General features: G+C 32.9%; 1 protein-coding gene across 1 annotated transcript in view; it reads right to left on the reverse strand.

Annotated features, from left to right (window-relative positions):
* Window positions 1–965: 965 nt before the first annotated feature.
* Window positions 966–11461, reverse strand: part of LOC108745456 (cholecystokinin receptor-like) — a 27003-nt gene continuing 16507 nt past the window's right edge. Inside the window, exons 3-9 of the mRNA XM_018481619.1 lie at window positions 7983–8180; window positions 5938–6123; window positions 5490–5665; window positions 4465–4695; window positions 3644–3888; window positions 2980–3110; window positions 966–1148 (exon numbers count right to left, since the gene is read on the reverse strand). Of these exons, the coding sequence (XP_018337121.1) occupies window positions 1111–1148; window positions 2980–3110; window positions 3644–3888; window positions 4465–4695; window positions 5490–5665; window positions 5938–6123; window positions 7983–8180 (1205 nt within the window). The 3' untranslated portion in view covers window positions 966–1110. The remainder of the gene's footprint in view (window positions 1149–2979; window positions 3111–3643; window positions 3889–4464; window positions 4696–5489; window positions 5666–5937; window positions 6124–7982; window positions 8181–11461) is intronic.

Genomic DNA, 11461 nt, shown 5'->3' on the forward strand with positions numbered 1-11461 from the left:
CATTTTCACAGAAAATCATGTAAAATTGAATTAAACGCGGTTTATGCTGCAATTGCAATAAATGTAAAATATCTAATAACTAGGTACGCGCAAACATGAAATTTAAAACCGTCTCTCGAAATAAGCGTAAGTAACATAAATGAGCAGGCGTTAAGCAGAAATGGTATAACTGTGTTTGTTTTCCGTATAAAACTGTGTTTACTAGATAAATATACTTTATAGCTCCGGGTTAAGAGCTCGCCTGTGAAAGTGCCGAAAGCATTTTGTCATTTTTTTAATTCAAACGTAAGATATTATCTCGTTAAAATCAGGTTAATTATTAATTATTAATCTTTAGGGAACGGTACGTTTTACGCTATCGCGAATATTTACAGCGTTATTATATTATTGTTGTATTTAAAGGATAAGATAAGAAAAAACTGCGATGCAAAAATATAACTTTTAATTTACGTCCATCACTTTGAAATATATTATTGTTATTAAGAATATATTAATCGATCATACGTAACGTTCTACTGACAAGTATTAATTTTAATAATTTTATAAGTTCATTAACGTACTTATAACACGTTTGACAAATTAATTTCTTTTATACATGTAGAATTATTATATATCTATAAGATTTTTATTCTTTATTCGATTAAAATGTCTACAAAAGCATTAATTTTTTAAAATTATTAACCGCGCGATTAATTTGAATATAAAAATAATTCTCGACGCGAATTTGGAAAGACACAACACGGATTTTTTTTCTTTCAAATATTGATATTTTATAATCTAACTGAAGTTATAAAAAAATGAGATCTGAGTTTCTGTTAGGCCAAAGATTTCGTATATAGAACATTGGGAATCACGTCACAGAACATTGGAAATCACGTCAACGTCGTTTCACTTCAGTCAATCGTAAAGGAAGTGGAGATTGTCCACGCAGGAAGATCTCGATGAGCAATGAGACGGTTCGGGATGTGCGAGTTTCTTACCACTTGTGCGAGAAGCGATCTTGTCAACGGGCGGCCAGGATATTTTCAGAAGAAAGTCTTCCTCCTCGCGAGGTTGGGGCAGAAATACATGCGGTCGCACCGTCACGTCGCATAATCTACACGACTTATACTAGACACGATCTTCCTCCTCCAGCAACCGCACTACCTCTGAAATAATATTTCCTTATCGTGAAGTGACGATAGGATAGTAAATAACAATTTGGATTTTGCGGATATTCAAATAATTCGAGATGATTATTTGTTTATTCATTTGGATTTGCGGATAATTTAAATCTTGACGTTCTTGAATTTACGCGAATCTTTGAAATCTATAATCTGAATCAGAATATAAAATTATAAAAAATACTGTACATTTTTGTAATTTTTGTAATCGGTATATGATATAAAAATATATATTTAAAATTTATGTGCCAGGTAAATTTGCAAATTTACATAGATTGTTAACATCTCTTTTAATTAAAATTCAGATGTGATCGTTGTGATCTTTTGTAATCGCATAATTATTTCGAATAATTCAAGTTTTCAATTATCCGAATATATACAGTTTTAGTGAAAACCACTTATTAAAATACATACCATTTTTCACACACACATATACCTACACACATTTACACGAGTTAATATTTTGCACAGATAAAATAAAGATTACGACGAAATGCATACTTGGTGAATTTTCGAGGATAAAAATGGGACAATGCATTTATTCATCGAGAGAAAGGAAGAGAGAAAAAGAGAACCGTGTAGTATTATCTCCACACAAAGTTCGGATAGAATATTTCGAGACAAGCAGCGCTTATAGTTTCTATGAAATTCAATCATTACTGTTCATTAAGTTATATACAATCCGCTTAAGTACTACATCAGTTATATGTATATGGTACTCGAAATTTCATTGTGGCGTTTAAATTCAAAATTACCATTAGTTCCTTTTATAACTGAAATAACAATGATTTTTTTCATTTTTCAAGTATAATTTAAAATTCTAAGCAGAAATGGCAAGTTTCAGTTCGCAATTGGGCATACTTATGTAATATAAAACCAATTTCAAAGCCAATATTATTGTTAGCTTTCCTACACAGAAACATTTTACTTTCACTTTTTCTGTAAAAATACTGAGAGAAAATTTTATTTTATTATACGTTAAAAACAAACAGATCGTAAAGCATCATAAATATTACTTAAATTTTATATGTCACATGTTGCAAAATATATCGAAATGTATTAACATTATATTTTACAACGTTATAATTCAAATCTCAAAAATTAATGATTAATTTCACATATCAGTTTAATATCGGCTGTATAGAAATATTATTTATTTAAATATTGCTTTTATTTTTCTGTATTATTTATGGAAAATCTGTTAAAACAATAAATCAAGTAGTATTAAATCCTGCATCGTGCGACTTTGTATTTTATTGTCATTTTAGTATCAGACACGCAGACTAAGAACATTTTCATTTGGGATGGATACAATAATTAAGCTTCGGACAAGTAGGAATTAGAGCAGGACTAATTGTTCATTCAAAAGTTTAGGGAAATGTATATATATATATACGGTTAATGTAAACCGGTATCGTGAAAATTACATCGCGGGAACTCTAACGTGTAGCTAGCGGATGTATGTGGCAGACCATTATCGATCACGTTGATGCTTTAGTATCAACCAGACTAAACAAGAGGTAAATATTTGTTTTATTTATATTTTTTTTATAAATATCAGGCATGAATAGAAACCGCGATTTCCAAACAAATAAGAAATTTCCTAAAATTTCACGTGGTAAAACGACAAAATCTTGAATGTGACGACATCGCATAATACTATGATAATTTGATGGAATTCTGGTCGTTACGTATACGCTGTATTGCATAATATCACGGTATCATAATAGGATCTTGGAAATTTGAATTCGTGCAATCGAATCTGAGAATATAATATAACTATAACAAAATGATCAATTTAGCAGTGCAATGATACCTGATCTAGCGGCGAGGGACGCTTTGCCCAGATACACTGTTGAGTCGTTTCCACTTAATTCGCTGTTATTGCCAGTTTGTCCGGCATTTCCGGTGGCCGCCATTGCGATGTCGCTGTGTCTGCAACCTACCCTAAAATAAAATGCACGCTCGTTTACGCGAACGTTTATTTTCAGTTTAAAAGCGTTTGCACCAGACGTTAATTCGTGTGACTTTTCCCTTAAAAATCTTGCAATTGAATCAATATATCCTCTCTTTTCCCCGAGGTACTTTTAAAAATATTATCCAAAGTTTATTAACAGAGCACCGAGACTTTAATGCACATACTATTTTATAATTTTAATATTATGTTGTATATTTAATTTAAAAATATTTTATAGAACAAACTTCGCCGACCTTTACGGTTTTTTGTCTAAAAGCGAGAACGTGTTAGCAAGTTTGGGGCTTAAGAACGGCTGTTACGTAATTGCAAGTCTTTCTATCCGATTGCGGAAGCCCGACGTATCTTCCGCGAAATTAATCCTGCACTCCGTCAGCCAAACCAACCGGTACAACTCGTAAAGAGGGCCGACTTGATGGTGAAGCTTCGCCTTACGTCGTGATAAATCCTTTTAAATCGCTATTGTAACGAAAAACGTATACGCACGGCTTCGTCTAGATTTTACCTCCAACAGCGATGGCAGTCGAAGAGCCCGAGGAATGCTTGGCGAAATTTTCTGTTCATGAAACAGTACGTGATCGGATTGCAGCAGCTCGAGACGTATGCCAACAATTGCACTAGGCTAATGCCGGTGCTACCGACGACCGAATACACCAGTTCGGGCGAGAAAAGGTACCACGTATTGATTACGTGCAACGGTGCCCAGCACACGAAGAACTCGAGGACTATTACGAAGAGCATCCTGATCACCTGCAACACCAATGGTATTCGCGTTTAATGAATAAGTGACGAGCGCGGTCACCTGTTTCAGGTGGACATGTTTCTAACTGGGTCTCATATTATATAAAGCGGTTGTTGTCTTGTTGTATATTCCGGTACCACGAGTGTCGGCTCCCTTAAGCATGGCATGATCAACGTCCCGTGTGCGCGAGATTAAATCGTCTTACGTGCAAATATATGGAAAATATTACGGTCTCTCTCTAAATGTTATGCTCTGTATTTGCAAAGTAGGAATATAGGATTCTTTGGGAGGCAGTCGCGCACCAAGTGGATAATAAAAGGTTAATACAACCACGAAGCGCTGATAAACATCTTGCAGCTTGGCGTGCACCGCCAGGCAACGCGTTTTTCCGACGCTTGTTCCAGATCTCACGATTTCGTAGAAACGAGAAATGCCGAACGCCACGGCGAGAGAACTTACAATGCGCGCTTTATATGCATGCAAAGCTCACACGTGATCTTGTATTAAATATTTGTTACGGAAATTGTGATTCGCTCTGCTGAGAGGGCAATCCAATTCGCGATCAATCAGGAATCTGTACGTACCTTCTTCTTCGCCTCGATGCTCTTCCCCATGTAATTACTACGTATCACGTGTTGTCTGGTGAGTGGACAAGGTGTATCCTGCTGATCCTCGTTAGCGATATCCTTCGTGTCTCGCGTTAAGCAGCCACTTCCGTTCGCTCGTATCTGAATCCGGGATGCCTGAGACAAATCTGTACCGTGACACTTGCCAGTAAGCACCCTGGAGACTACTGTCCGTGGTAACCGCACCTTCTTTTAAAAAAGGAGGAAGAGAAACGCGATGTCTCGGTTAATCACTATATACGCTCGGTGTGAATGTTCTCAAGACGGTAGATAGATTAATTTGCCATCCTAATTGCGTGAATTTATCCGATGTCTAGCCGCGGGCTATTTCATTGGATCATGAAATCTCAATTAGCCAGGGGAAGTTAATGATGCACTTGGTCACCTCCGTAAATTACAATTGAAACCACGGTCTTGTTGTTAATTAATAAAGTGGTAATGAAAACAATGGAATTTAGTATTAATCTCGAGAATAATTACAATATTATTAATACAAATATGTTTTAATACATTTATTGAATGTCACATTTAATTACGTATTTTAAGCTTTACAATGAATAAAATAGAATCCAATCACGCTAATCGTAATGTTGAATCTCACATGCAGTATTTAAAATATAAATATATTAAAAGAAAATAAAAATTTCACATTTTTAATTCCTTTCTATCTTATTTTTTTTTTATTTGATAAAAATTTCTGTTAAATTTCAGGTTTTTTGTATGTGTTAACAATTTTTATTAAAATATACGTTATGAAAAATAGTAAGAAGATAATTTTTATCGCTTTTTTATATTAGAATTCATTATTTAAATTCGGATCTTACAAGTCCAATGTTACGATTGCAGAATCAAGAGAAAATAATATTACAGGTCAAATAATTTAAGCAATTAATGCATTTGACTTCTGGCCTCGGTTTTCATTACATAGATCATGATAATCGGAATTTCTATCCCAAGGTGATGTTTGCTCAGTATTTTCTCACCCTAGATGGTACACCTTGAGAAGCGCCTTGAAAGTGCCTCGAGGAAGACGAGAAGTTGCGCCGCGATCTCGAAGTTGGACCGCAAGCGTCAAATACCATAGTCGTCCTTGCATCTCGATCGTTATTGTTGTTGTAACTCGAGCCTCGAATCGTTGCGTTAGATTCCATTCTCCCGACTGTAATTCATAACGTTTACAACTTTCGATCTTAATAATATAGACAAATATAAAAATAAAATGGCCAAAAAAGTTATGTCGATATATCTCATAAATTTTCCGTCCAATAGATTTTGTAACAAAATTAGTATAAATAAAATGAAATTAACATAGTAGCAGCTTTGGAAAATATTTTTCCAAGACCCTCCCGATGCCGACGCAGCAGGATTCGACGCGCGAAAATTGGTACTGTCATATCTACGTTCCGTATATCGAAGCGACACTTCACTTACGTCTTCTGGTACATGTCGATGACTGTCGGATCTCGAGCTTCAAGCCACGCCAAAGTTTTATCGCTATCAGTGAGTAAGCCAAACTCATAAGCAGCAATGGTATCAGAAGCAGTGTACCGTCTAGGAAGAGATTGTAAGCTCTTTCGGCGCCGACGCTCGGCCATTCCTCGCGACACTTATGCCTTCCTAAAATTGCCACACGATTCGAAAAAGTTCTTTGACCGTTCGGCCGTAAAACATGTGAAGTTTTGGTATAACTAACAAGAGAGGAGAGATCGTATTATCGCCACATCCTCATCTCGTCTACATTTTCTCAACGCAAAATAATTATATGGTTAAAATAAGGATCTAATTTCGTATTTCTTTGCGCAGAAAGAGCTTAGATGTAATCATTATTTAAAGTCATTAATTAAAATTAGATATTCATTTATTCGTAATTTGTAAGCTTTAACAAATAAAAAATTGCGTAATTTCTTTTTTTTTTTTACTATATAATAAATTATTTTTTACCGTGAAATTTATGTTCACTAAAACAACAATAATGCATCTTGTTTTACTCAATATAATTCTTTTATACATGTGTGTGTGTGTGTGTGTGTGTGTGTGTGTGTGTGTGTGTGTGTGTGTGTGTGTGTGTGTGTGTGTGTGTGTGTGTGTGTGTACACTTAATCGATAATACATTGACATTGCTGTGCAATTGACTTTCATTGCTTCAATATCAAGCTCAGCAAGTCACATATGGTATCGATTACATTGATATTGCTGCGCGGTTGACTTACAATATCTCAATATTAAGTTCGAGAAACGTCAAAGCAAGTGATTAGTATTGCAAAAGTTTCGTCGTATAACATAAGCATCTATATGGCTGGCTATAATTGCTGGCTATAGCCGTATTCTATTATGTATTATTTGATATTAATTAAATTAGATTAAAAGTAATAATAAGCAAGGGCGTTATCAATTATTTTAATCAATTTTTTAAATTTAGATACGCAATATTTTATAGGGAGATTGGGACGGGTGTCGTATATTGTATGTGTATGTGTGTGTGTATGTATGTTTATTATGTGTGTGTGAATAATGATTTTTTTATGTGAAAAAATGAATATAAGATTTTGAAATATTATATGTATGTACACACAGAGTGTCCCATAACTTTAAATTAATATTTCTAAGAGTGAAAGAGAATGGAATTTTGAACTAAAAGTTCCTTTTCTAATTTTGGTTCAAACCATTATTTATCGAATTATTAACGATTAAAATTGATATATTTATGTATATATCAATTAGATTGCGTCCATTTTATACAACAATTTAATATTATATTAGCAATCTGCACAATAAAAAGAAGAGAATGCTCTGCTGAATATACTAATTGAGTTATTAGCTTTTTAATATCAATCTCGTATGACAACCGGCTCCGGTCTTTCCCAATTCAATAATAAATTTCTACGTAATAAATAAATTTTGAATAGCCACTAAATAAATAGGGTCAATCAATATGTAATATACAAAACAAATTGCTAGTAGTAATTATTTTATTGTTCGTTATTTTATTTAAAATAAACGTTTTTCACTTTGACCAAACAGCCTAATTTCTTTTGGAATAGATATTCGATATTGTTGAGGATTCAATATGCCAGTAGTTGAATATTATGTATATGCATAAGCTGCCGATGAAAGAAATTCTCAGAGGAAGGCCAGAGTGGATATTGGTATAGAATTGAGATGAAAATGTCGACACGACTGTTAAAGCTTCAGTTTCAATCTAGCAAGCGATTGTAACAAATAAAATTGCTACAAATACTGTAAATGTCACAATGAAATATATATTCCGTGACATTCAAATTTTTGCGAATTAAGTACCTATTAATTAATAATTATTCACGAATTAATTAATAAGAAAAACGAATTAAGAAAACAATTTAATTAGTTTTTAATTTTGAAATGTAAGATTATTTAATTGCTCATTATATATGTCAGTTACTGTTCTTTTTTTATTTATCTAAAAATGAGGTAATTTTATAATGTGGATGTTTTCTTACCTCCGCTTAAGCTCATTAATTGAGACACGATGAGAATTGGTACGTTCCATGTGAGACTGAGAGTCCACACAACAGCAATCATTTTGTAAGCGTGAAACTGTGTTTGCCATCGTCTCGATTTTAATGGTCGGCAAATGGCAAAGTAGCGTTCGAGCGAAATGGCAACCAGCGTCCAGACACCCACCGACACTGACACGGCTGGAAAAAGCGTATCATTTTAAATCGCATTGTGTTCTATCGTGCAGACATATTACCTGTTTTTGTGAATATAGGACTGTTTTTCTTTTTAGTATTTGCCGTTTTTTGCAAAATTTGAGTCTGTCTATCTCACGCAATAAAAAAATTAATACGATTTTTGCGTGATACGAAGTATTGACAGCCGATCGATTTGTAATATATACTTTTTTTCATTCAGCGGTTCAGCTTGAAATTAAAAATACATCGATAAATTTAACTGTCTCGGAATATATAGGAAAGAAAAAGAAATATATTTTCCATTTCCTTTCGATATAGAACGACATCAAACTAATTGTAAGAACACGTCCGATTGTTAGCAAAAAAAATATCAATTGTCGATGATGGAAAGGAGTTCGACATTCAATAATAGAATCGGAGGTTTGGAGCTAACTGTCTGGACTGGTGTACGTTGCAAAAAATGAACGCACGTGACATGCACTCCTGCAGAGAACCGCATTTACTCCAGTCCTCTTTCTTCTCTCCTATCAATTGTACAAAGGAATGGAGAGGTTTCCACTTAAAAGTGTTGCCAAACAATTTTCACGACCTACAGTTTAAGTTAAAATACACAGATGGATGGAACAAGAGAGGACTTTATCAGAAATGTTCCCGATGACCTCTAATCCAATTACAAAATCCTTTTGCGGCCACGACCTACTTACAAAATATTTCATGTCAAGGTTATTAACAGGAAATTCTTATCAGCATGATGACTACAAAGATTTTATCAAATATCCTTCACCTAATTGAAAATTTCGTTATTCATTTATTGCAATTTAATCCGATTGTGCAACATCATCACGAAAGTGGATAGTACGATTGTGTGTTAGCAAAGAATAAAATTAAAAATACGTATTAAATTGAAATTTAAAGCGCTTGCATTTATCTCTGTTTCTGGCGCACTAGTTTTTCAACACATTTTTTGGCTAATTCGATTTAGCTTTTTTTTAGCAAAAATGTCGAAAAACTTATTTTTTATTACAGTTTTTATTATAGTTTTGTAATTTTTTATAAATTTATATAAATACATTTTAAAGTTAAATAAAAATTTTATTAAATCTTATTTAAAATTAACTAGAATTATTTATTTTGTTCTTTAAAGTTTAATTTATCACAATTCTTTTTTTTTTAGTGCATAATCAATTCTGTCGCTAAAAAAAATCGATTTCAATTTATTAAAGAATTTGTTGTTAAAAGATAAAATAGGATACTGTATGATCGGACTGTGTTTGATCGCAGTCTACCCACCCACGTAACTATTTTTAATTTTAAAGACGGCTTGTTCTACCCACGTTTTAATTATTTTTAATTTTACTCTCAAATTCTGAATCAGTGAATAGTCACTAATTACCCAGTGGTATATTTGGTACTGATAATCAGTGAAATTAAACTAAAAAAGGAAGAATGTTTGAGTATTATATAAAATATTGATATTTACATATTAATTTCAATCTTCCAATATTCATTAAATTTAAACATAAAACAATATTAGTTAGATCATATAATAAAGATTAACTAAGTTAGCTAGATTAAATCTCACATTTAATTTACTGATTACCAGTGACATTCTTGGCACTGATATCAGTGATTATCCACTGATTCAGATTTAGAGTAAGAACGCGCATTGCAATATATGTATCTATTTTTGAGAAGATACACACACACACACACACACACACACACACACACACACAATTACTTCACTTGAAACAGATTTTTTATTCACTCGGTACCTCTAACGTCATTAAAATATGCCTACGTCTTCATTTAATTGGTAATTATTCATTCAATTATTCGAACAATTATAGTCCTTATTGAAACATTTTCTCGTATTTCTAGTACCGTACAGTAATTTCTGTTACTACGTCTTTAATTACGACATTTTTAATTATGCAATTTTATGAATAATTATTTCTTACTTTTTATACTGTTAAATTAAGAAAAAAATTTTATAGTGACTCATTAAAGATAGACAAACAAAGTAACTATATTGTGAGTTAATTTACTTTAACTATAGCAAATAAATTAATTATACACTTTAAAAGAACAGAGTATGTAAGAAATTTATCCGAAAGATAATTTGCATAGAGCAGCAACAGTCGAAACAAAATTAACATACTCGTTGTACTATGTCCTGTTGATTGTTCTTTCAAGAAGAAACCGTCTTTTATGAATTATTTACTTTATAAATGAAAATAGAATAGTATTTTTGGTATTTTTGAAGTACCAAATATTTAAGAACAAAATGATTGTTCTTTAATTGTTGGTATTAACTGTTTTTTAAACATTCTATACGTCACTTATTTTACTAATTAAGTTAAAATTTTATTATACTTTTAGATGTTATAATTAATAATTAAAACTTTCGTGCTGCTTTTAAACTAATTATCTTGCACAAATTCACCTAGTCGCTAGTTTTGATACATCGCAGGAAGTTGAAATTCTTCGTCACTTTCGTTTTTATTGATATAAACTGCGAGAAAATACACGCCACGTAAGATCAGCGGACATACTAGGTAACTAAATCGAGAAAGACGTAAACCTTTTGAACATCGAGTAGAACGTTGTTTTAGAGTACTAATGTGTTCCATAACCTTCCGCTGTTCTTCATGAATGTATTTCTTCGTACGCCTTCATATAGTAAGATGAAAGTGCATCTATTCATCCTGATACGCTTGTGACCTTTGCCACTGGGGATTTCATTCAGGCCGCACCTCCGTTTCCAAAAGCCGGAAGAAAAATGTATTGCGGCAAAGTTATCTTAAATTATATTTTTTTTTTTTCGTTGGAGAACACCATCAAGAACATCTGCTGTCACTTTCATTGCGACAGCAGGGTATAGTGATAAAAGAAATTACGGTATTCGTCACTTTAACGTAACATCGCAATAAGTATTGTAATAACTTATATCTGAAATATGTATCGTTTCAGTCAAGCCGATCACGTTCTTATAAAAATTTGCATAAAGACCTTTGGATTTCATGTTACCAACGCATATTAATCGACGTTATTAATGTACGAATTAATACGACTGCGGCACGGAGCTTGCTCATTATGTGAAAATAGTACACGTACAATGTAAAAATTCTTCACGAATGGTTTCGTTACATTACGCTTCTATACATTATACTGCTTTATTTGTAAAAGGTCACCGTCTCTTTGTTTTATGTGTGAGTGAAAAGCGGAACGTTGCGAATTGGGTCGTTCCTAGACAGGATTGGCCATGTATAATCCGTTACAAT

Source organism: Trachymyrmex septentrionalis, unplaced genomic scaffold (assembly GCF_001594115.1).
Source record: "Trachymyrmex septentrionalis isolate Tsep2-gDNA-1 unplaced genomic scaffold, Tsep1.0 scaffold14, whole genome shotgun sequence".
Taxonomy (NCBI): domain Eukaryota; kingdom Metazoa; phylum Arthropoda; class Insecta; order Hymenoptera; family Formicidae; genus Trachymyrmex; species Trachymyrmex septentrionalis.